Here is a 25,273-nt window from a genome sequence, read left to right on the forward strand (position 1 = left end):
TTTTTGGCCAATATGCCTCAAATTTCAGATGATTTTTGTGAAAATCGGACAAACGGTCTAGGAGAAGTTTGAAAAAGTAGGTTTTGAAAGAAAATCATAATGGCGGACAGGAAGTTATGCAGACTATTGGTATAAGTTTGATTACAATAGGCTAAATTAATTCAAAGTTATTAGCATTTTTGGAAATTTCATAAAGGCCAAAAATGAGAAAATTAGGTATTGTTCGACTCAGCAAATTTTAACTCAAAATGGCGGTGACAGAATCATCTTGAGCCAAGGAATCAAAGAAAAAACTAATTTTGTTTCTAGCCCTTACAGTTCAAAAGTTATTAGCATAAATGTGAGTGCAACTTTGGACAGTTGGTGGCGCTGGAGTTTTTGAGGATTGCTATAGTGACATTACAGACTGTCCTCTATCTATGTGCTTAATTTCATAAGCGGTTCTGTGGGCTGCCACAGACTCAAGAGCAGAAGAAGAAGAAACGGAAGAATAATAAGAAAGCCAATGATTACAATAGGTGCCTATGCTCCTTCGGTGCTCGTCCCCTAACGATTTGTGGGGGAAATAAACGACCAAAATAATACTAAATTCCCATAAAATGTATTTTAAGTCCATCTGTGGCAATAGAATACTTTTATATATATATTTTTTTACCAAACTTTAAAAAAATCTTGACATCAATCTCCCCAAATGACATAGTTGCAATTATACAGACAATAAATTCATTGAGTTATATAACAGTACGTCAAAGTGAAAGAGGGTGTGAGTGACAGAGAATTACTTGAAAATCTTCATGATGGGTCCATGTAGCTAACTATCATTTTAAACACTACTGCAATATAGTTTTGGTAAACAATCATAGACTCCATAAGAGATTTGTAAATGAATGTTCCCCATTGATATTTACTGGAGAAAAAATAGTAAGGCTATATTAGTTTACAGATAGCATAAGCAAACCTTAGAGGTTTTCTTTTCTCATTGTAATGAATAGCAGTCATCGTCACTTCTAATAAGTGGGTGTTCAGTGGGGCCTTTAATGCAAAGACTGCAAATATACGTGTGCGAGTCTAGCAGTGCTGTTGTTTTGCTCAAGTTGCTCATTGCTGTGCCATTTAGTCAGGCAAATAAACTCACTTCCTGGCCCACTCCCTGTCCACATAAATCAGCTGAGCTCATGGCCATAAATCTACACCGCGACTAAATGAGAAAACTCATTGGACAGCCCCCCCCCCTCCCCCTCCTCTCTGTCACTCAGCCCCTCCCCTCCCGGACCACACATTTCAATACAAACAAAACAGATTCCAAATCAATAGCCAAGCAACAGAAATGCTGGATAACCGCAGGATGATAAGCAGAGCTTTAGCCCAAATGTGACTGTTCGGGGTAGGTTCGCGCTTTGCAAACCTTGAAGGTGGAGGTGGGTGGGTTGTTTGTTTGTGTTTGCTTTCTTTTGTTTGTTTGTTTGTTTTTTTGTTTGTTTGGTCGGGGGATTGATTCTCTCTCTAGTAGGGTGTGAAGCGACTGTAACCTCCTCTGTAAAGGCTAGCCTGCAACATCAAAGATGAAAAAACAAAAAGGACCCAATCAGTGTTAAATAGATTCTTTGGGGTGAACAGTTCTTGAAATTTTCTTCCCTTTCGTAAGGAAATTACAGTGTGAATTTCAGGGCGGGTCGGTGTCAGAGTTCAGAGTTTCGCGGTTAAACCGGGTTGCGACTGAAACAGGCCGCTGAATCCTGCTGGTGTATTTCATCAGCCTCTGCCCCATAGGTTGATCTGATTGGAGACATCTAACATGCGCTGCTTTCTCAGACCTCTCTTTAACCGGACTGCAGTAGTGCCTATTAACTCTTGCCAAATACAAAAAACTTCAAAGGCTCTATGGGCCGTTCTCCTCAGCTCCGACCCTGTGCTAAACACACACGCCTTAAACGTGGAATGAATTCTGTTCTAACAGAGAGCAAAGGAAACTAACTTTTTTCTTACCCTCTGAGGGGCTCATTATTAAATACTCTTAACTTGTGATCTGCTGGTCAAATATGATTTAATGATATTCATTTCATTCTCAGCAGGCTCAGTGCAAGTACTGAGAGGAGTTCTGCTCATTTGAGTCGCAACCGGTTCGGTCCTGGCATCACTGAGAACTCTGAGTGCTCACCTCGGCCCCCCAGCGGGCCTCGTTCGACCGGAGGATATTTGCTATGCCTTAAAGTGGCAAATTGAAGTCTTGAGAAAGGGAGGAAAATTTGAAAAAAAAAGAAAGGAAAAAGGAGGCAAAAAAGCAACACAGGCCACAGTTTTAATTAAGTAAATGAAGAGGAAAAAATGGTCTTAATTAATGAAAGCTTTTAGCTAGCAGCTGCACCGGGGAATAGTACGGTTTTGAGAATCACACGGATGTCGACTTGGTAAATTCCAGTCATTTGTCTTAGGCAGAGTGTTTGTCCAATAAGCCTCATGGGCAGGGGGAGGTGGGTGCGATGGAATCTTTTTTTTTTCTCTTTCTTTTTTTCCTGTCGTTCTCCCTCTATCTCTCGCCTTTTCTTTAATCTCCCTCGGCACGCTGCTGCACGAGCTTGATGGTCGTTAATCTTGAGAAAAGTCCCGACCAACAGCCGCAAAAAAAACAAATCATAAAGAGTTTTCTCTTTTTGTGTTCAGATAGGAGTTTTAGAATTTTTCATCTTTGATGTTAGCTGCAAAAGCTAGCTAAAAACAAACATTAACAGGACGACGATCCCCACATCAGATTGAGAATGCTGATATGCATTTGGAAGGTCTAATCAAGTGTCAGTATGCTGGGTTACCCATTGCATTTAATGAGATACAAAATGCTCAGGATCCATCTTGAAAAACTGTCACATACACATATATCAGCTGATGAGTCTCAGAATATGTGAACACATATCTACACTCTTGACATTATTAATGCAGATGCAAACAGGGTCCAAAATTAACACTTTCCAAGCGCCAAATGTGAGCACATGAACAAATGGCTTTGGCGAGTAAATAAAACACTTTGTCAGTTGGCCGGTTGCAATATTACTTGGTTTTATCTGTATGAATAATTGCTGATGTGGCTGAGGTGAGAGATTAAAATAAAAAATAAAATCTCTCTAATCTACTAAAGAAAATATCTTTTGCGACTTGTGCATAGTCTTAAATATTTTCCTCAGTAAAAATGTATCAGACGATCTGTTTTTTGTTCTCCAGAGCTAACAAAAATATGAGGAACAAAATCACATTGTATGTATTTTTAATGATTCATTCATCAATCTATCTATCTAGCGTTCTATATAAATGTGTAAATAAAGCAAAATACAAGTGTAGGGCTTGTAAATTTATGGCTGGTAATTTTGGACCCTGAATATGTTCATGTACAATATTTAAGAATTCAGTCACCCCAACTACATATCTCCAAGCTCACCGCACATGCTTCATTTACCATTCGCTTCATAATATTTACAATCATTCTACTCATAATTCAAATAAATTGAACAGAATGCACAACGATATCTTTCAGCATTATTACGGTTGCACTGGGCTCTGCCTTGTATGTTGTTGGGGTGCTCGGGTCTGTGTAACGTTAGGACATGTATTAATGTTTCATGACTCACCATAGTGCCCACGCTGTACGTGGCTGCAGGTCCAATCGTGTGGTGATAAGGGTCTGCTGTTGCATAGACTCTGCCATAGCTACAGGGAAAGGAAGAAACGGAGGGAGCATTGAAGCTTCGAGAAGATGGGATGCTCCAGTGAATGCTGTTCATTTGAACTAGATCCATTATCACTACACCCTTCCTCCCTCTCTCTTGCCCTCTCTTTCTTCCTGTCTGATAAAAATGCAATCACTGGCTTGCCATAAATACACAGTATAAAGGTAAGAGTGTGTTAAAAGTGATAGGTGCTCTGTTATTGTTTTGGAGTAAAAGTATTTTTATCTTATGAGCATGTGGTAAAACAATGATATTGGTCAGAGAGGGACAAGACACAAAAGAAACGTGGAAAAGAGAAAAGTAGAAACAGGAAACAGAAATGAACAGCAGAACTGCAGGGTCCTTTCTACCATGCAGTACATTTTAATGTCACCATCATAAGTCGGAAAATCATGTTAGTTTTTTTTTATCATTTTTTTTTTTTTTTAAGAAATCTTCCAGGTGTTTCTTTATTTTCATCATTCCTCTAATCAAAATGTTTCAGAAAAAAACATGGTGTAATTGTTTTTCCTGTTCTCAAAATCCCTTTCCATGTTAGAATTTGTAAAATACCTTTAACTCACAAAAGCCAGAAATTTCCTTCAGAAATATGTATGATAATCTTAAAAGTTGGTTAAAATATAATTTTTTTAAAAACACACTGCATGTAAGCTAACTCTTAGTCCCTCACTAAGCAATGGCTAACATCAGCCCTTTATTTACATCCTGTTAGGAATCCTGTTTTTTTTCATGCTACTGTGTAAATAATCAAATTTGAATAAATAAATAAAATGAATGGCAAACCATTTTATAGAATTACGTCCTTAAATGACAACATTAGCAAATTCATTTTAAAAGTTACAAAGTTCTAAAGGTACTGCGAACAGGAAAGACCCAGCAAGCAAAGAGATGCATGGATGCTTTGGATTTTGTGTTGTTGTGCGTGTGCATTAAAAAAGCGAGTGAAGGAGGCAGAGAGTTTATGTTCACAGCTCTCTTTATCCTTTTCATGCTCCTTTGCCCTCTCTTGTTTACCCAGGCTGCTCTGTAAAGAGGCACAGGGCTGGTGGCGGCGGTGGCGTTCTCTGACTCTTTTCATTGGTACCGATTTGGAACTAATTCCTCCAAGATGGGCCTTACTTCTTTCTTTATTTATTTATTAACCCCCAACACTTCCCTTCTTCATTTGTTGACTTTCCCTACAAACACACGCTTGCAAATGAGGGCCTGCAGGGAGCAGATAAGGCAGGCCGAGCCGGGTGCCGAGGGCACAGACTGAGCGAGGAGAAAAGAGAAGAGACGGGGAAAATCCTGGGCCCAGACATGCTATTACATATGGAAATACTATCGGATCTGACCAGGTTTTTGTCGTCCGGGATTATTACAACATCAAAGGTCAGGCCAGCTCAGTGGAGTGAGAGAGCTGAGCGGAGGGGATTTTAACTGCTTGTGACAGACAGTGCAGACGAGGGCGGCTGGGAATCCCCGTAACACTCCAGCCGGGCCGGGCTACTTAACCTGCATCTTAACCAGGCAGCGGGAATTACCCCATCCAAAGTTAACCTGGATAGCCAGTTCTAGCCATATTCAAAAAGGGATTCTTGGGCTGTAGAGTGAGGCCTTTGGGCTGTATTTTTCTCACCTCAAACGTGGTCTCCACTCGATAATTAAGGGATAGTTCACCCCAAAATGAAAATTCTGTCTTCAATTAATAACCCCTCTGTGACTTACTTTCTTCTTTGGGACACAAAGACAATTTTTTGTATGGACAAAAAAAACCCCCAGAGGTTTCTCAAAATATCTTCTTTTCATGTTCAACATAAGAAAAAGTCATACAGGCTTGAAACAACATGAGATAAACCAAGAATTGATCATTTCATTTGCCATTCCAAACCTGTATGACTTATGACTAACACAAAGACATTTTGAAAAAAATGTTTTGCCACACAATGAAAGTCAATAAGGCCTAATGTTTTGGACCCCATTGACTTTCATTGCATTGACAACAAGAGTTAAAAAACATCTCAGAATATAATTTTTATGTTGTACAGAAGAAAGTAAGTCATGAGAGTAAATGACGCTCTTTAAAGAGGCTAGTTCAAAAGTCTGTGACATTTAAACACTCACTTTTAAACCCCCTTCGCCATGACATATCAAATTAGAGTGCAAAACGCAGAGCTGGCTTATGTGAAAGCAAGGAGTTGAACGACAAGTGATGCAGAAAGAGGTGGAGAGAGAAAAAGAGAGCTGGAGTGAAAGAGGGGACGCAGGAAGGGGGCTGAAATAAGCGCGGTGGAATGCCAGTCTTGTCACCTGCTCTGATGTGGATCTGTGCTTGGCTCTGATAAATCTTACATTATCTGGGCTCTTCAGGCTGGCAGGCAGGGCCGTGCCTTATCGGCACTGACACGCTCAATCTTGCCTAGATTAAACCAGTGCCTGGCCTGATCCAACCTGACAGGGTCCCCACAGGTCCTGGATAAATTACTGACAACCCTGCACCACCTTCGTCTTCACGCACACACATACACTCAACCCTGTGGCCTGAAGTGAGTAAGCTAAGTGGTTACAGAAATTCAGGTTGAATTCAAGTTTAAAGGGTGAGAGTTTATCAAAGATAGGCAAGGGGTGTCTAAATGATCTCATTTAAGCCAGTTTAATGAGAGAGCACATCTGTAAACTCAAACCGGACTTTCAGAGCTGAGGAAACACTTTCCAGAAGTACTTCGGATGGATAAGCAATGGATAAGATTATTCTCTTAAACCAGAGAAGGAGATTTTTTATCTTAATTGTAATTTATCAAATAATGATGTAGGACACTATGAAGCAGCTTCATAATTGCAAATTTTGATGTATTGACATTTTCTATTGAAACCGGAAGTTGGGGCAGGGTAATTAAAAAGCATTTAAAAAAAAAAAAGTTTATCCCAAGGTTTTTTGATGCCACCGAACCCCAAGACCATCTATTGTAACTTTGCTGTTTAAAATATAAAGAAATATCTAAATCTAAATGTCTAAAATTCTTAAATAATTATAACAAAGGCTGTCTTTAAAAGCAGAATTATTGGTAGAAAAGTAAAAACAAACAAACATTACATTTGTCAAGTTAACTTTGACAGCCATAAAAATACATTTTGTAAAATTGATAGGGCCAGATTTACTAACAGCTTGTGCCAGCGCAAACCCTCATTTGGCGTTAAAAAACGACTGTTAAGATTTACTAAAGACACGCAGTGAAAAATGAACGCTGAAACGGCGTGGACATTATTATTGCATATGCAATTTAAACGAATCATGATTTACTAAGGTTTGTGCTAATTAAATTTACTGGTATTTGCGCCATTATTTACCGCCTAAAAAAAGCATGTCTTCAAGCAGACGCTAGCTGCAGAACTTTCCACTCCCATCGGCGCTTTTTTGGAATTGCGCTCTCGCGGTAATCTGGCCCTTAATTCCTCTCAACTTTAAACCAAACAGGAAGTGCTGCTGGACTCTTACCTGTCACTGTAGGCCGCTGCAGCTGCTGCGGCTGGTTGGGCATATCTGTATGCTGCATAGCCACCCTGTCAATCACATAAGGGCATCCGTCAGACAAATGCAAACAGCAGAACATGGGTGACATGAAATTTTAGAACCACAATACAACTGGACTGTTCATACATTAACAATGCAGTGAATCCCAAAAGCTCAGTTACAACCTTAAGAGTGCTGCTGAAAAGGCCTGTCAATGCTCACTAAAATCAGCGCTGAGTGATTTAGGTGGTATTTAGTTTGCCAATACAGCTTTTTGTGAAGCCTTTTTGTTTAATGGGGAATTGTCAGATTGACTGCATTAGCTCTTCATATAGATCTCGGCACAGATGCTTAACAGCCCAAGTCCGAAAGCGAACCATCTGAGCGTCTTCACTTATCTAAGCTGAGTGCAGCAATAGTGGTGCAACCAACGGCTTGTCTTTCCAGAGCGCATCAATCCCATCAATTGAAATGGCAGGGCCGGGCAACTATCGATCAGCATGGTAAGTGGCAATCTGGTATAAACAATTAAAATCAGTCAATGTTTGCTTACTGCGAATGAACCAAATGGAAGATTTGGCTGAAGCTATTGAAGGGGCCTTTTAATTAATGTGGCTGGCCAATACGAGTCCCCTGGCTCGGTGCCCAGGGGAGCGGTCTTGACACACACAACGTGCTCATCCGTGGCTGGAGAACGGCACAAGACAACACTAAATATTGCTTGTATAAGCATTAGATGACATCTGACAAAGCTATTAATTGCTCCATTCAAGCTAGCTATTAATAGTCGAGTTGTACGCGGCATCAGACATTAGTCGAGATGGTTAGCTGCAACAACCGAGCGCTGTCTACTAGTCTTCTCCGGGTGATGTTTTGTGAACGCTTACACTACAAACATGCCAAGCTTTAAACAACAGGGAATGTATTTGCTGGCTGCAAGCGAGTATCTAAGTGGCTGGGGTGTTTATTGAACTGTCTGTTTTAATGAAACGCAGCTCCGCTCTTTGTGATTTTAGCTCGCTGACATCACTGGTACATTATGTGAATAATCGCGGTGCCAGAGCGCGTGCAGGACTGAGGCATCGCAGATACAGGACTGCACGCTGAATTATAGATGCTCTCATTTATTTTTCAGCTCGGGATTAATGTCCAATGCTCCTCTGCTAAGATCAAATGTTTAGCTACTGGAGTTGAAGAAAAATCAGGTCATAGAAAAGTGTGTACATGGATTCCCGTAGAAGTTACAGATTCTTAATTCCGGTGGTTTCACCAACTCCCCACACAGATGGATTTAAATGGATAGATAAACCACATATGATATTATTCATGTAATTATTGACTCACCTTCACGTCCTTCCAAACACGTATGCTGCTGTGTGCTTGTTTGTGGAACGTGAAAAAGATTATTTTTCCATACAATGACAGTTTATAATGACCACCATAAAATCTCGAGCTTGACATCATGGCATTAAGTTACGAGACACTACATGTTGGAATAAAAGTATTAATTTCTTTAAAAAAATCATTTGATCCAAATCATTTGAGTAAATATATTGAACATGAGTCTTAAAGACTACTTTAACCGTGCTTTTTTAGAGCTTGATAGAGCCTGGTCACTATAAAACTGTTATTGTATGTGTGAAGAAAAGCTATATAGAGAAGATTTATTTAAAAATCAGCATACAGGTTTGGAACGACATGAGAGTGAGAAAACACTGACAGTAATTATTGAGAGAATCATAATTTGTTGTGCCAACAATTCCTATATAAGTTATCTTGCTTTCAGGCTACTCAAAAGTTGATCGGGTAGTCCGTAGAGGCAGATTCTGACTTCACTGGCAAATGAACACGTGTTACATGCATTCATCAAAATCCGTTCGACTGTAATCTATCTGGGGTTAAAGCCCCGGTCCTGGCTAATTTGGTGGCAATCATACTATTGTGCATGCCAGGTAAAGGCATCACGATTACGTCCATGTTCATTTGTCCTGTTTCAGATCTAAATGATGAATTAATTTCCATTTTTCATGCAGTGAAATAATCCCGGGAAAGGGAGGCACGCTCTCTGATCACCTGACAGACTAATACGTTCTGACGGCCTGTCAAAAACAATAGGGCCTGGGCACAATCTCGGGCTGTAGAGTGAGGCCTTTGGGCTGTATTTTAATGGAAGCTGAGGGAAAGGCGGATCAAACGCGCGCCATAAATTAAAACAAAAACACTGTAACGTCGACTTCATCAACTTGATCCGGCGTGATTTTCCTCCCACTTAGAGCGAAACCAGGCCGCAGAGGAGATAAAATGTGGAAGAATGAGACGTTAAGTGCGTAGGGGGGTTTGTTTTTGGTTCAATCCACACTGTACATGTTAGCATTATCATACAATCCATTGAGATCAACTACAGTCTTCAAAGGAAGACGGTTTAGCCGTGTGTGATTTCATTGTTCCATGTAGTGGAATGCACAGGGGAACCCAAAAAGGTATTTAGTACACTACAAACTGCCATCCTAGTGGATTTGCACATGGTGACCTGAGCTGACCCTTGCCCTTATGAAAGATTCAGCACCAGCTGCTTAGGTTAGGCTCAGCGAACTCAACGTTGCATACAAACTTTCCTTAATTTACTGAAACAGTGGGAATAGCAGCAGAATGGGCAAAACCGAGTATACTCACATAGATCTCAGCACCGTAGAAGCCATCTTGGTAAACCACACTGCAAAAACCCAACAAGAAATAACAAAACACAACACATCAGTGCTGAACGTCCATTGAGTTTCCTCGCAGTGTACAGAGAAGGAAATAAATTATGCAGCGATCCATTCATTCAGCAGACAAAACAATGCACTCCAGACAGTGAGGAAAGGAAAAAAATAGAGCAGATTTGGAAAGACGGCCATTTTCTGTGCTTAGAGGAAAACAATGTTGCTTTATAATGGGCTATGCTCTGTCTTGTCACTGGGGAAAACTGGTAGGGCTCGCCATTAGAGTGTAACGCACTTTATAGCCATCAAGCGGTCATGTTGCAGGTTAAGGCTGTAGCACATATAATGCGAAAATGACCCTTTTATGACAGTGCTTTAAAGTGCAGAAGTTTACCTAATAATGGCCTCAGGCTTGGACAAAAACAAGGTGAGCTATTTGTCGATACTGTATGTGTATGTTTTGGGTGAAGGGTTACTCACGCTCCATAAGCGGGAATGGGAGGGGGTGGAGGCGCGGCACGGAACGTGTTGTAGACGGCACGACCTCTGCCTCTCAAGTGGGCGCCCCTGTAAGCCACTGTCGCCCCTGTGGTTGGATAGGGGAAACCTGTCACTGGAAGAAAGGAGAGAAGAAAGGTGGTGACATAAGCTTTTGCTTCTAAGAGGCGCACCTGTCACCACCAATCGGCTTTCAGTCGGTAGTGTGACAACGCACTGTCATCCTAAAATGTGATGCTTTAAAACAACTCAGACGGATGTCAACCGGTGCGTCATGTTGGCACAAAACATCAAACATGGCAGCATGTTACAGCCAGTGATTCTCAAATTGTTTTGCTTCAGGACCCAGATTTGTGTGCAACCCGATACATTTCAAAATGTGTACAAACGTAAAACCAAAATGTCCTTCAAACTCAAAAGTGATATTTATTAAAGGTGCACTGTGGAATTCTGGGCTGTCTGTCAACATCAACAACAAGTTACTTGTGGAGCAACTGATGGACTGATATTTAAATTCTGTCTGATACGATAACACCAATAATTATTTTCATGTTATTGCAGATAATCTGTAAATTATCGATATTAAAATAATATTAAAATATATTAAATTACATATTAAATATGAAAACCCTAAAAACTAAAATATATTAATTGAAATGCTCTGTGAATGCTCTGCTAGTGAATTTAGGCATCACAACATTTAGAGACAGGCTTAATTTTACATTAAAATCTTGTGAAATATTAAAGGAGCTGTATGTAAGATTGTGGCCAAAACTGGTACTGCAATCACTTTCAAATTACTGTAGAGCGGTGTATCCCCCTCCCCCTCCCCCCTGACTCGAGGTTGCCAGATAGGCTGCAGGATCCAGCAGGAACATAGGCTGCTACAAGGAGCTTTCAACTAGAGCAGAGCTGGCAACCCGGATGCCGAAACACTACTGACTTCGTGATTGGTAGATAGGTGGAGGGTGGGGTTTCTGGCCAAAACACAAGATGACAACATCAACATCAGTTGAGGGCTGCAACTTTACTTTTTAAATGACAATATCGTGGCCGTACTACTGTTGTCAGTGATATAAGTATTTGAAATGAACATGATTTCTTAATGTCTAGAGACACATCAGGGCCATTTTATGATTAATTGAAATACATTTCTTACATACAGCTCCTTTAATATTTGTGTTTTTGAAGATTAACCTTCGTGAGCATAAGATGACGGCAAAGGTCATCTAAATGTAAAAAAAAAAAATAAATAAGCATGCACAATTAAAATGTAAAAAAAAACTTCTAAAATTGGCTCACCACCATTGTGCATCCCATTTACTGACTCAATAATTGATTTCTCATGAAAAAAATGACATGAGAAATCCTCTATAGTGTACATTCGAGCATAAACTACCACACCAATTGAGAAGCAATAAACTAAACTAAACTTTTTTCCAGCTGAATATTTACCATTAATCTTAGAGAGCGAAACGGTAAGGCAAACCCTGTCTGGGGAAGCCTCTCTATTGTGGGTATCTCTGAACGCTTGTGCGTGTGGGGTGTGTGTGTGAGTGTCTGGCTGCTCTCACACTCTGGAGGGGTGTGTGCGAGGCAGGGGAGATGGTAGGTTGTTGTAGGTGAGACACAAGGTTCTGGCACACAGGGTTGAGAGAGCAGATGGAGAGGATTGTTTAGAGATGCAATCACAGGCTGGCGCCATCCCTCATCTCTCTCCCCCCACACACACTTCCCCAGCCTCACGCCACCGCTGGGGCCAGACCCAGCCTGGAGGAGAACAGGGACAACTCAGGGTCAAGACTGGGAGAGGTGGCAGAGTTGAGAGAGAGACTGAGGCTTTATGCATGTTAAGGAAAGATACACGGACGTGAAAGTGAAACAGACAGAATGAAACTTGAAACAGCATGTGTAACAATAAATGGGTGAAAACATGTCCAGGTCACATTTCACACAGTCTCGGCCACAGACGCCCACAGAATGCCCGCAGCTCAGTCCATTAGATGCATATTGCACATTAAAACGGAAAGCTCTTTCTCAATTATGCAAACTCTAATCTGACTGGATGACTAAGTATGAACACTTAAAAAACAATAAAAAAAAAACAATCAGTCTACATTTCATTTCACCCCAAAGTCAAAAGAAGAAAAAAAGGAAAGTTAAAAGAAAATATATTATAATTACACACAATATTTTATATATTATATTTTGCATTGTCATTAACAATGAATTTTTTTCCTAATAAAATTGTCATTACTGTATTTACCTTTTTTTACTTACTGAGTTTCTATTGTTCTCAATTATGAGTCTCATTACTGTAATACAATTATTTTTGTTTTCATTCAATTAAATTACAGAAAGTACAACAAAAACCACCATAGAGTGAAAATGTAAACATAAAAACATATATACATATTTTATAAACACAATTGTGGCATTTTCTTTCTGAATTCTCTCTTTTTTTCTAGAATGAGATTTCTGGTATTGTAGACAATTCAGAAGGGAAATGCCAAAATTGTGGGTCTTGATTCAAATAATATTAATGATATAGGATTTGTTTTCTTTAAGTAAAATATGCATTTTTTTTATATCTGTATTTTGGGGTTAAATATGACCTAAGACAAACAGAAAAAGGCAAACAAATCCAATAAGTTGATAAATATGGGTGCAAGATCCAAAAAAATTTGCAAAATAATATCAGGAATTGCTCATGTTGGAGCTGGATGTTGGAGAACATGAACACATTACTGTATTGTGCAGCTTTTTTTTTTTTTGTGGTGAAATATGACCCAGACATGTTTGTGACAGGTTTGAGTGTGAGAGTCACCCAAATGGTATTAAAAGGAAAGGAGAAAAAGCCGATAAGGAAAATGATTAAAACTGTAGGAAGAATAAAAGCAAGAGTATATTACACTCAAGTCTCCCTTTAACCTTCACTGAGTATGGCCCTGATGAGTCAATGACATAGCCAGAATTACCCATAGTACTGTGCAAGCAAAACACAGCCCAGCAGTGTGGCCCACAAAGCTCTCTTTCTCATTTATGCACCGAATACACTATCAATGTCTATTCTGTGTCTCAGAGGAGCAGGACAGCCCTCTTCAGTTATTTCATATCCCCAAACAGAACCTGCACCACCTCCTGATCATTACTGTAGAGGCAGCAGCACTCAGTTAATAGTCAATATGTGTCAAAGTTACCCCTTTTAATGAGGTCAGCTGGGTTTATTTTGAGCACATATATGTATGTCTATAAATTTAGCACACTGCCTTGGTGTAAAGACTTCTTCGATTCACATTCAGCAAACTTTTGGCCCTGGGGTTCGCAAGTACTGGTATAATTTTCGTTTGACTCCTGTATCTCCTCTCAGACAAACAAACAAACAATAAAATCTCTTGTATGCGACACACCAATCAGCGGCGGAGAGGTACGGCGTGGCCCTTCATCAGACGTAAAAGAAAGACAAATGGCTGAAGGTAAGGCGTTTGCTCTTTCGTTTTGATATAGCATGGAGCCGTTGACATTTTAATTTGTCCCTTTTAAGCTATAGAGTCGGTGTTAATATGCCAAACAGTGGTCGTCTCTGATATATGCCAGGCCATGGTCAATTTATCCCGAATTCCAGTCATGGACAATGCTCTTATATTTTCTTTGATTTTGTGTGTGTGTACATTATGTGTGCCATGACGTACATAAATGTAATCTCATAATGAGCTATGGGTCTGCACGCAGCACCGATTCAATAATAAGCCATAAATCATTCCAGCCAGTTATGACACTCCATAAAGCCTATGAAACACACAAAGGCAAAAGTGTGTGTGAGCATAAATACTTGCAGCCCTTGTGCTAACCTGTTATTTTAACATGAGAGAAGGTCAAAAACCCTTCACATCTGCACATCTCCAGTTTAAACCGATAGGGATGCTGGCACACTGCTGCATTTATCTGGGTTTACACAGGGGTATCTCTGGCGCTGGAAAGAGTCCCATTGGGCTGTTTGGATGGAGGTGTGGGGGCAATTACATCCCCAACCCCTCAGGTCTCTTTCATTTACTGCAAGACTGGCTCCTTTAATACGGTGCGACTGGAAATCGCCGGATGAGGGCCTCTCTCACACTGCGTGCTATTGTGAAACGTCTTTAGATAATCAGACCACCGATAAACCCATATCATGAGGAAAATTACACCATTGCTAGATTAAAGGGAGTTTTTTCCTCCCCCCGATACTTCTAATATTGTAATTAGACTACTTAATTTCAATTATAGATTTATTCGAGTGGTTTTGTAATTGAAAAAGCATAAAATGCCCACAATGCACCTCTTTTAAAGGAGTGCACACACATGGGTGCACTATTACGCGCTCTCAAAAAGACAACAGATGTGAACGCTTGAATATACTTTATACTTGTAGCATTTGTTGTGTTGCTGTTCTGGCAATAAACCTAGGGGCTCTAAAGTTACCGTTAAATGTTCGCTCGACAAAAAGCCAATAGGATTTTTCCATTGTCTTCTGAAATATTGCAGGAAATAAGCTCTGTTATCAATAAGAGTGTATTATTCTTACACGTTTTGTTCATTAATATAATCTTCACAAATGAATGCAACGTTAAAGTAACAACAGGGAACTTTTGCTCTCGGGGTGGGGTCCCCCTACAGTTGGGAAACAGTATTGTCTTCTACTACTGTCATAAACTCTGTCATCCTACATGCACGTGCGATTGTTGACAACCATGATAGCCCTGAACACTGTAGGAGGAGGTCACATGCAGGTGTTCTGCTTGCGTCGCGTGTGAAATGTCTTCATCCCAGGTACAGTGGCATATATTTCAGCATGTCATATGAATATAATTTCATGGGTTTTATTTTTTTTCTAACGACAAATGATCGCGATGATCACGTTTAAAAGCCAGCGTCATTATAGTAGCCTAGTCTATTGGTTACCGTTTTACTGAATCTATATGATACTTCAATGCAATGTTTGAGTGGTTGATAATAACCATATATCGTCAATATTATAATATCAAGCTACCATAAATGAATCTGCAAATTTTACAAATCGATTTGCATTATAGCTTGAGGCAAGACAAATAAACAAATATCACAGACATGTTAGGTATCCTAAAATATGATTTTGTACATCTTATATATTTACTTGCAAGAATGTAGCCCCTACCAAACTTGTGCACGCCGTTTAGACACAGGCTTTCATTTGATTTTTTTTTTTTTTTTTGCCAAGTCCGCATCGGTCGTGCACCCCTCCTCCTTCAGCTCACGCCAGCGAGAAAATGCTGGCCCAATGTTGAACCTCGTTCTGCCTTTAACGCGATCACTTTCTCTTTTTCTCTTTTTGCTTTGCTCCGATAAAACCTTTGCTTTCTTGTTTTTCTGTGCTGCTTCGGCCATGACTATAACATTTGGCTCGCACGTCCGATTTTAAGGAAGTGGGGGTGGTGGTGGAAGTGACGTATATGCCGTAAAGCAGTCGAATTTTGTAGTTCTCTTTGTTCGCCGGTTACTACCCGAAACCCGAAGTTTAAAAGTACGATTAAAAACGCTACAGACCCCGTCCGGCTATGGCAGACGTGTCACTCAACCTATTGTAAGTCGATGTACCATCACAAGAGACTTGGAAATATATTATGAAGGTTGAAAAGTAACCTAGTGCTGCTTTAATGAGTTTTTAAAACACAAATACAATCACAAATAAAAAGCTAAAGTTAGACTATAGCATAAACAAACTACACCACGGTAGCAATTTCTTCAATGTCACCACCACTAAGCTTCCGACAACTCTTTCAAACTTTCAAAGATTTAAAAACTGCAAGTTGGAAAGTTTGAGTTGAAATAGTTTGCAAGAGTGTGAGTACCGGTATAAACACAACAAGGCTGCAAAAGTGGACCAGTGAGTATGAATTTTCCTGTTCAGCATGATGACGTTTAATGTCCCAAACAACCTCTGTAGTCACATTTAGCCACTTGCTAGCAACCACCTTTTTCAAGAAACGTAAAAGCTGGTGATGTATTTTATGTTGTAGAATAAAACGTGAAAATATCTTGAGCTTGTGTTACCCACAGTCAGACTCTATTTCTGGCACTCTATTAGACACTCTAACAAACTTGGTAGGGTTGAGATAGCTAGTTATAAAATATTGTCAGTTTAACTAAATTTAACAGTAGTAGACAGTAGACCAAGAAGAAAAAGAAAAACACCACAGAACAATACAGTTTGTATTAATGCCTGTTATTGCTCCCCCTTGTGGCAACACTGAGAATACAGTGCACATTTGTGTTGCATTTTGATTTGCAGTTGACACATTTTGGAATGGAATGACGCATGTAATTGTCATTCACGTACTTGCGTAAAGTATGTTTTGAGCCAGAGATTTTTATTGATCAGACACACATGGAATGAAGTCAAACATTTCCAAACATCACTCAATATATTTTATCAAACTTGAAAACTACTTTGCATTTTAATCTTATTGGCCGTGTTTGTCTCAACATGCTGCCAAGGACCAAATTCATTGGCTGAGAGAGCTGTCAATCAATCAATATTACGTTTCCCACGTCCTTCATGCACGCGCCGCCTGTACGGATTGAACGAGGTGGGAAAAACGACTCCTGGATTACACAATTAAATTTCCCGTGCACGGCTAGCGCCTCAGCCTCGCGTCTGCATCTCTAATTTAGCTTTGGCTACCCAGTGCTAGTTAAGAGCCCGAGGGAGAGAGAGAGAGACCGAGGGAAGACGGAAGATATTGAGATTTAAGGATAGAGTGAGTAAGAAAAGGGCAGATGGAAAACACCCCAGGCTTAGATGAAGAGAGAAATAGAATTAGCGATATATGTCGAGAGAAGGCTGTGAAAAGCTAGAGTAGTAGAGAAATGAGAGCCAGGGAGGGAGTCTTACGGGGAAGAGAGAAGCCCGACTTCCCTGGAAGAGGTTAAAAGCAGGCAGTCGGCGGCCCTCATCATTCATTCTCCTGAATGGGATTTGAGGACAATAAACCTGTAGCACCCGGACGAATGGAGACGGAGTGCGCTGTCAGCAGCGCACGATTTATGGTGCCCAATTCCGCTGATCTCCCGCACAGAAACTCGGACTGATAAACAGTGATTAATCACCTTTACATCCGATTTCAGCGCCGCCCCTCCCCCAACAAAGTACATTAAATGCAGTCATAATTATTTCGCGTGAAGGGGGGGCATTCCGGACTGTTCCTTATTTAGTAAGCGAAATCTATATCTTATTTCCATTTTGTATCCTCTCCACCGGTCGCCCTCTGGGGAACAGAGGAGGCATATGGTGTCGTTTAGGCTTGGCGAACTTTAGAGGCATGTTAAGACGACTTGAAAAATTAGCATCCAATAAATCAAGCAACACCGGCTCCCCAAGCTAGGTTGCTGAAGTGCAGGTGTTGTGCCGAATTTCGACCCCCGCCAAATTATTACCCCCCTAGCATTGGTAGGTTTAGGATTAGTTGTGGGGGAGGGGTTAGGATTAGGGGTGGGGTAAGGGATAGGCAATCAGGTACTGACTTCAACGAGGGGGGTAATAATTTGGCAGGGGGTCGAAATTCGGCACAATACCGGACCACGATAAATCTGGCTTGATGGGATGTTTTGGGAAGGTGTATGTACGGATGGGGAGGCATGAAAGGTGTATATGTTGCGATTAGAGAAGGAATCACATGCATGTTTCAGAGCATACTTTGGGTCAAAGCATGCATAAATATTTTACGTGCATCGGATTGCTTAGCATATTTGCATTTTTATGCGCTCTACATATGCACATTGTGCGTATTCGATCGAGAGGAATCGTGTAACGGCTGCGTTCAGTTGTGCGTTTATGCATGCCAGAACCGAGGGAGGGAGGGGGAGAGGGAGAGGAAAAAAGTCAGATAAAAATGATAAATTACTGCTTTCTGTCACCGATGGTTATTTAGAGTTTTGCTGTAAAGCTGTCCTGAAATGAACAGATTTTAGTCTAATGAGCAAAAAGGCAGGCCGTTAAAGAGCTGCTATGTGCTCAGCACTTCTTCCAAATGAAATACTGTAATACCATTTCCCCCTCATTAGGATGCAAAGGGCTCAAAGAACCAACGGCAATAAAGAAATCAAAGATCGAGAGGGAAAACAACAGCACAAAGAAAGACAACAAGTCAGTCAAACAAAGACGCTTCCTAATCTGTGGTTCAGAAAACAGCTCGTACCACTGTTTCATCTCAGTGGGAAATGATGGCCTGGCTGACTATTGCTTTGTCAAATGCATTGTGCACTGTGGATGATGGGAGAACTGGGCGTCGTTTTAAAATCATTTCTTAAGTGTCTCTTTGAAGCGCTTGCCTCAAAATTTGCCTCTTTGAAATCAAAGAACATCTGAAGAACACTAAATCAAAGTAAGTATCCGAGCGGGACCCTGTGACCACAACACTCAAATGCAGTTTACCTGCATAAAATTCAGGACCATAGACAGCTCCCACCACTGGATTCAGCTTCCAGCCTGTAGAGGAATACACAGGGGAAGAGAGAATTAGCTCCGAATGCTTATCGCTGTGACCTGTGGAGTGTTTGTTTCTCGATCTTTCGCCTAACTCAAAGGAAAGGGATAAAGAGGATAAGATTCGGAAGGAAGAACAAAAAGAAGGGGGAACAGGAAGGGATGTGAAATGACAGGAAAATATTTAAGGTGACATTAAGTTGAAGGAGTTAGGGGGCGGCAATATCAGGGCATTGGGAAGAGTGCGAGCGATATAGGATGCGAAAGGGAGCGAGAGAATGAGAGACAGAGAGCAAGAGAGTAGTGAGTGCTGTCCGGTGTGCTGTCAGTGATAGATGGGGGCTGTAAAATAGCCTCCTCTCACTCCCCATTGGCTGTGGCTGAAGTAGAGCTGGGGGGGTCTACACTGCTGCTGATATATTTGATTCTTTCATTCCCCCTCTCTGTTTCTCTCTCTATTGCAGTCTGAGGAAATGAGCATCAGCGGAAGAGCTTAGGACCCCACCAAGACCCCTGTGCTGAATGAGCCAGCTCTCAGCTAAGCTCTCCCCCCGGAGCTCCTGAACAGCATAAGGAGAGCTGTAGGGGAGGAGATCACTCTTTACCTGTAATCCCTTTTTAGTGGGACACAAAGTAGACATTGCATCATTCATAGTATACATGATGGCAGCTTAAACTGCAGCCCATAAATAATTTGGGAACTTTAAACTGGATTAGATAAAGTATCAAACCAAGTGTAATTTCTTTTAAAGAACCAAAATATTTCACAAAAACATTTTTTTTCTAAATGGAAAAAATTATAATTCATTTTATATGATCATTTATAAACATAAATAAATATAGAATTGGATTTTAAATTATATATATATAAAAAAAGAAAGAGATATACTGTCCAAAATTCAGATTAAGTATTTGGATACATGGTTGTGAAAAATTAAACATGTTCATAGTAATTGATCATAGTTAAATATCAAAGTGGGATTTTAAAGAACACACAACACTATATATATATTAATTTTACAAAACACAAAAACTAGGTTTTAAATGTATTATAAACATAAAAAAATGTGTACAAAAAGAAATGATTTATATAGGATATACTCTTAAAAATTTGTGTTAATCTTCAAGGCTTTATGGTCATGACAATTTTCATTGTTATAGTTATAGTTCATAGTTAAATTTGTGATGAAGGATATCATTTGAGGAGAACTGACTTTATAGGACTAGTTGGTTAAAATAAATTGCAACATGATCCAAAAATCTGACAAAAGCATCTTTTTTTTGGCAGTTTTTTTTGTTGTTGTCCATATGCTTTTTGTTTTGACATATTGTTATCTAATGCAATGAAATGCACACATTTTAAGTGTAGAATTACATTTTGGTCTGAATGCGTTTAATGTAATTTAAAGTTAAAAAAAAAGAAAAAAAAGCTCTTACCGTTTGTATAGGGGTTGGCCACTTTTTTGTTTGTCATTACTCTTGCCGTTGCATTATTTACCTGTGATAAAGAAAGCAGATATGAGAAGCAAAACCCAAATCAGAACACAAAGAATACATGTGTATGTGCCACAGGCATGAGTGTGACAAAAAATCTGGTTCATGCTTCTCCGCAAAAAAATAAATAAAGAAGCTACATTCACATGCTAATCAGTTGAAAAATTATGAGATGCTAAAATGAAAGCGATCCATCAAGCTCTGATCTTCTGTTTTCCTGCTGGATGTAGGATCTAATCCAGGCTGTTTGTAGAAGAACTGGATGATGACATCTGGTTCAACATGTAATGAAACATAGCTACTCTGGAAATGGGCTTTAATGAAACCCAGAGTATATTGGAATTCCCCACTAGCCAAGCTATGGGAGCTTCCTTGAGGCTTTCTCTGAAATTTCATCTGCCACATTGTCTAGACAGTTCTACATATTCTCAGACACTACAACCCTGAGGCGGTGACTTCATGAGCACTAAATTTAACCTCAGGAAGGAGGAGCCATATTGTACAAGGTCTTCTGGTTATGCGTAACACCAGAAAATTAATAAAATCTTAAAGCTTAAAATGGTGGCTGGGTTATTTATCCTAGAACGCACATTCACTTTAAATGAACCAACCCAATATATATATATATATATATATATATTGCAGGATTTGAGTTTAAAAAGCAACATGAAACCATAGTTGTCAGAGTTTATTATAATATTGATATATAATCTTGAGCTTGCGGCCTTTCCCCATTCAAGTAAATAGGAGCTGTATGTGCATGCCTGTTGCCTACACAGAAAATAGCTGTTCGGGGACATTACCAAGATGGCTGCCGAGTGAACCAACTTGCCTTAAAGGGACTTTAGTAACACACAGAGAGGCCAAGCAGCTTGTTGGGAGGCGCCAAAGGAATTTAAACATGGCCGCTGGCAACAGAAGCCATGTTAGTATTTCACCCTCATGTTAATTAGCGTTAATAGCTTTCCGTTCCACAGGGCCCATGGAGGTCATTTAGCTTGAGGAAACAACTGGCCTCGACTCTCCCTTGATATATAGGTCTATGTATTGTTTGTGCATTACATGAATTATCTTAATTGTCCTATAGAAAATCTTAATAGCCCCGTGGAGAAGAGGGGGAAAAAAAGAGAGAGAAGTCTGTGTCCTCAAGTAAGACATACGAATGGATAACTAAACCTCGGATGTTTGGGATAAACAAGTGGGATTTTAAGTTTTTTTTTTTTTACCGGTTAACACACATTGTAAGTGATAATAAAAAGTTCAAAAGCTTTTTTTTTTTTTAATACAGCTGCACATACACATCAAAGCAGAAATGATCAAATCTGATGGCATGCACATCAAATACAATAATTATTACATGTCACAAGTGATATTCATCCATAAAATCAAAAAGACACATAAAACGTGCAGCATGCAGACAGCAAGTGAGCGGTAGGGATGCAATGCGATGAATTGAGACGCTGCATGCATGTTTCATCAAACCGACAGTGCTTATGTTCTCATGGGATGGGGATGATGGGGTATTGATAGTTAGATTAGGAAAGCACCTCAATTTTGCGTCCCTCTACGATTGTACCATTTAATTTCTCCCGTGCGCGGTCTGCGTCTGCGCTTGTTTCAAAAGTTACGAAACCAAAACCCTGAGATGATGTGATCATAAAGGATTCCCAATAAAGGATGAAGGGGATGATTAAAGATATTTGAATGGGCAACAAATAAAGTGAGCGAGAAAAGAAGAAAGAGAAAGAAAGAAAGACAGAAAGAAAGAAAGAAAGAAAGAAAGAAAAAGAAAGAGAGAAAGGTCACAGTCAGCAGGGTTGCAAATTCTACCCATTAGTAAGAAGTGAGATTAGGACTTAAGGGTGAAAGCTACTGGAAAAGAGACATTGAGAGACAAAGCATTCTGGGATTATATTCAACAGTGACGAATTCTGCATTTGGTAATACTGAAACATTTGGCGTGTATGCATGTGTACATTATAGTGAAGTCTTTCCAAGCATATCAGTAAGTATCAAACTGTCATTCTTTATAAACACAGATATTGTCCTTGTCTTTAAATGATATAAACAATGTACGGAATATTTCCAAGGCCACATAGAAGCTCAGAAGTTAATGCACACAGTCCTGCGCTCTAGCTGGGAAGTGCCTGCTCTGTCCCCGCACCCCCACCTCTGCTGTCAGCAGTGAGTTATGGCCAACTGCTTCCCAAACGCCATATCCGGAACAGCTATTAGGTATGCACTGCAAACAAGAGTGTGGAACAAGCCCTGGTCTTTTAGTTCATACACACTATGCAAGTACGGCCTGGTAATTGCTTTGGGAGGCCTGTGAGTATGATATGCATACATGGACACTCCATTCCTTGTGTCTGGCATGAATAAAGACCAGCCCAGGAGTCCTTGGCCTGCGAGGAAAAAGCAAAATCAAAAAGGAATGGGGCGCAAAATTAATCCTTTTGACATTTTGCGCTACTGTGTTCAACATAGCGCTTGTAGTTTTCCCCTTTTATCACGGATTTAATTAGCTTACACAGCTAGAAAGCTGAGCCACTATCTTTTGAATAACACAAGCATACAGTGCGTGCTGTTCCAAAACCTAGTGAGCTGCCTACAGAGGCAGTATTTTAAGGGATCATAGGCACAGAGGCTGTTCCAAAAGGTAAAGGCAACTCAATTATGCAGCTTGCTAAGATACCTTGTTTCTGCATATAAATATATTATATATAAATAATAAATATATATCTAAAAATCTGAACATGTAATATAATATAACATACATTATATAATAGCAGTGTTGATAATAAATTCATATATCAACACTGCCATTATATATATATATATATATATATATATATATACTCTATATATATAGTATATGTAACCGGTCCGACTCAACCTGCTCCGAGTGGGATTCGAACTATGGTGTCTGGCATTGGAGGCGGGCGCTTTAACAAGAGGCTAAAAACCACAGCCCACTCCAGAGACTACGGTTCGAATCCCACTCGGGATGGGAGTGAGGTTTAGGGGGGGTGAGTGTAACTTTCATAGGCCAGTATGAGGTATTCAAAAGTAGAAAACAGGCTATTTCTGAACGATCGGCTAATCTAATAATGTGCATTGCTTAGGTTGAGCACACTGTGACGGTTTGTTCGAGCAGATTCACCCCTGTGAATCAACTAGGAGGAGGTGAGAGAAGTTCTCCTCAGCAAAATGTCACCCTCCTTTGAGACCAACATTGCTATATGGAAGAATGGCTATATATAACCCGTTTCCAGCGCAAGACTGGAGACTTAAACAGCTGAATCTTATTACAGCAGGACAGCTCTAAGAGCAGAATCACTGCGTGTTGGTCAGACGCTCACTTTATTAAATTATAACTGGGCGAGTTAACTTGTACTCAGCTGAAACCACTCAGTTGTCTCTCTGAGTAGCTACCTTTCCAAAACGTGTCTCGGCTCAGTGTGAGCGAGTGTGTGAGTGTGACGTTTGAGTCACTTTGCGGCTGCTGTGTAAGAGCTGTAATTATTCGGCTCATGAAGGGAAGAGGAGACCTGTAGGGAGGAAGAAGTATGAAGTGACAAAGAACTGCTCTTCCAGTTGACTTACCTTAGAGCCCCGCTCGTTAAAAATAATTTCCACATCCAAAATTTTCCCAAATTGCTGTGGAGAGAAAAGGAGATGGGTAGAAAAAAAAATTAAAGAGGAGAGACAGGGGAGAAAGAAAGAAAGGAAGACAGAAAGGGAGAGAGAAGGAGTAATTAGAACTCATCTCTTCTGCAGTTTGTCAGGAAACTTGAGCAATTGATTGCACAGGGAGCTAAAATAGTAAACCCACCATTTTCACTGGAGCTAAGAACACGCAAGACAAACCTTCACACATCACTTTTGCTATCAAATGATACTGACAAACACAACGGATCAGTAATGGGTTACTTTAAAAGTAACGCATAACAATGTAACTCAATATAAGACTAATTGCATTGTTTTTTTAATATAGAAAGTGAAGCATAAAGTTTATTTTGCTACTTTCTCTAACTGTTAACTGACTAAAATTATGTTTGGGGTGGAATGCTAATTTAGTAGTTAAACACTGCAAAGTATATACTGTGCTTTTTTTTTTTTTTTTACATTAAGTGAAACAGTAGACATCATCTTACAATAAACAAATTAAAAACTATATACAACAATTAGTTCCAGGCTGTATATTTGTAGTGGGGATTTTTCAGTGACTCGTTCTGCAGGTTAAATTGTTATACAAGAAGGTGGTGAGTGAGTCAATGAATTATTCATTCATCCGATTAGTTCAAAACACTGATTCATTTAGAAAAAAGTGACTGGCTGCGTCCGAAATCTCACACTTTCTAAGTACGTAATTCTTTTAGACAAGCAATTACTCATATAGTACTAATGTGTGTAGTATGAATGTAATCCGGATGTACCACATTTGCCATCTTGTCATTATCATGTGTATTTTTTACTTACTGTTTTATAAAGATTGTGAATTTGGACATACAATTTTAGTATTTCACATACTATTTTTTTGCCTAAAAGTATGTGAAAGAGGTAGTCAATGAATCATTTACTCATTCGATTTGTTCAAAACACAAATTAATTTAGTGTGACTCAAAAACAACTGACTTCTGAACCACATGCTACTATTACTATGTTTCTTCAGCATGTCTTTATGAGTGAGTCCGTTAATCATTTACATTGATTTGTTCAAAAACACTAATTCATTCAGGAATTAAACAAGTGACTGTCTTTATGAGTGAGTCAATGAATCATTCACTAATTTGATTTGTTCAAAACACTGATTGATTCAGAAACAAAACAAGTTACTAGGTGTGTTCGCTTAAAGTCAAACACACCT

The 25,273-nt window shown here is 39.7% G+C and overlaps 1 protein-coding gene across 1 annotated transcript in view; it reads right to left on the bottom strand.

Annotated features, from left to right (window-relative positions):
- Nucleotides 1-1,262: 1,262 nt before the first annotated feature.
- rbfox3a (RNA binding fox-1 homolog 3a) overlaps nucleotides 1,263-25,273 on the bottom strand; it is a 296,882-nt gene continuing 272,871 nt past the window's right edge. The window contains 9 exon segments of the mRNA XM_056271415.1: nucleotides 1,263-1,548; nucleotides 3,618-3,696; nucleotides 7,195-7,259; nucleotides 9,883-9,922; nucleotides 10,392-10,524; nucleotides 18,859-18,912; nucleotides 20,347-20,407; nucleotides 21,951-22,043; nucleotides 24,010-24,063. Coding sequence (XP_056127390.1) covers nucleotides 1,504-1,548; nucleotides 3,618-3,696; nucleotides 7,195-7,259; nucleotides 9,883-9,922; nucleotides 10,392-10,524; nucleotides 18,859-18,912; nucleotides 20,347-20,407; nucleotides 21,951-22,043; nucleotides 24,010-24,063 — 624 coding nt within the window. The 3' untranslated portion in view covers nucleotides 1,263-1,503.

Source organism: Rhinichthys klamathensis, unplaced genomic scaffold, assembly GCF_029890125.1.
Source record: "Rhinichthys klamathensis goyatoka isolate OS25496 unplaced genomic scaffold, OSU_Roscu_1.1 h1tg000319l_1, whole genome shotgun sequence".
Classification (NCBI taxonomy): domain Eukaryota; kingdom Metazoa; phylum Chordata; class Actinopteri; order Cypriniformes; family Leuciscidae; genus Rhinichthys; species Rhinichthys klamathensis.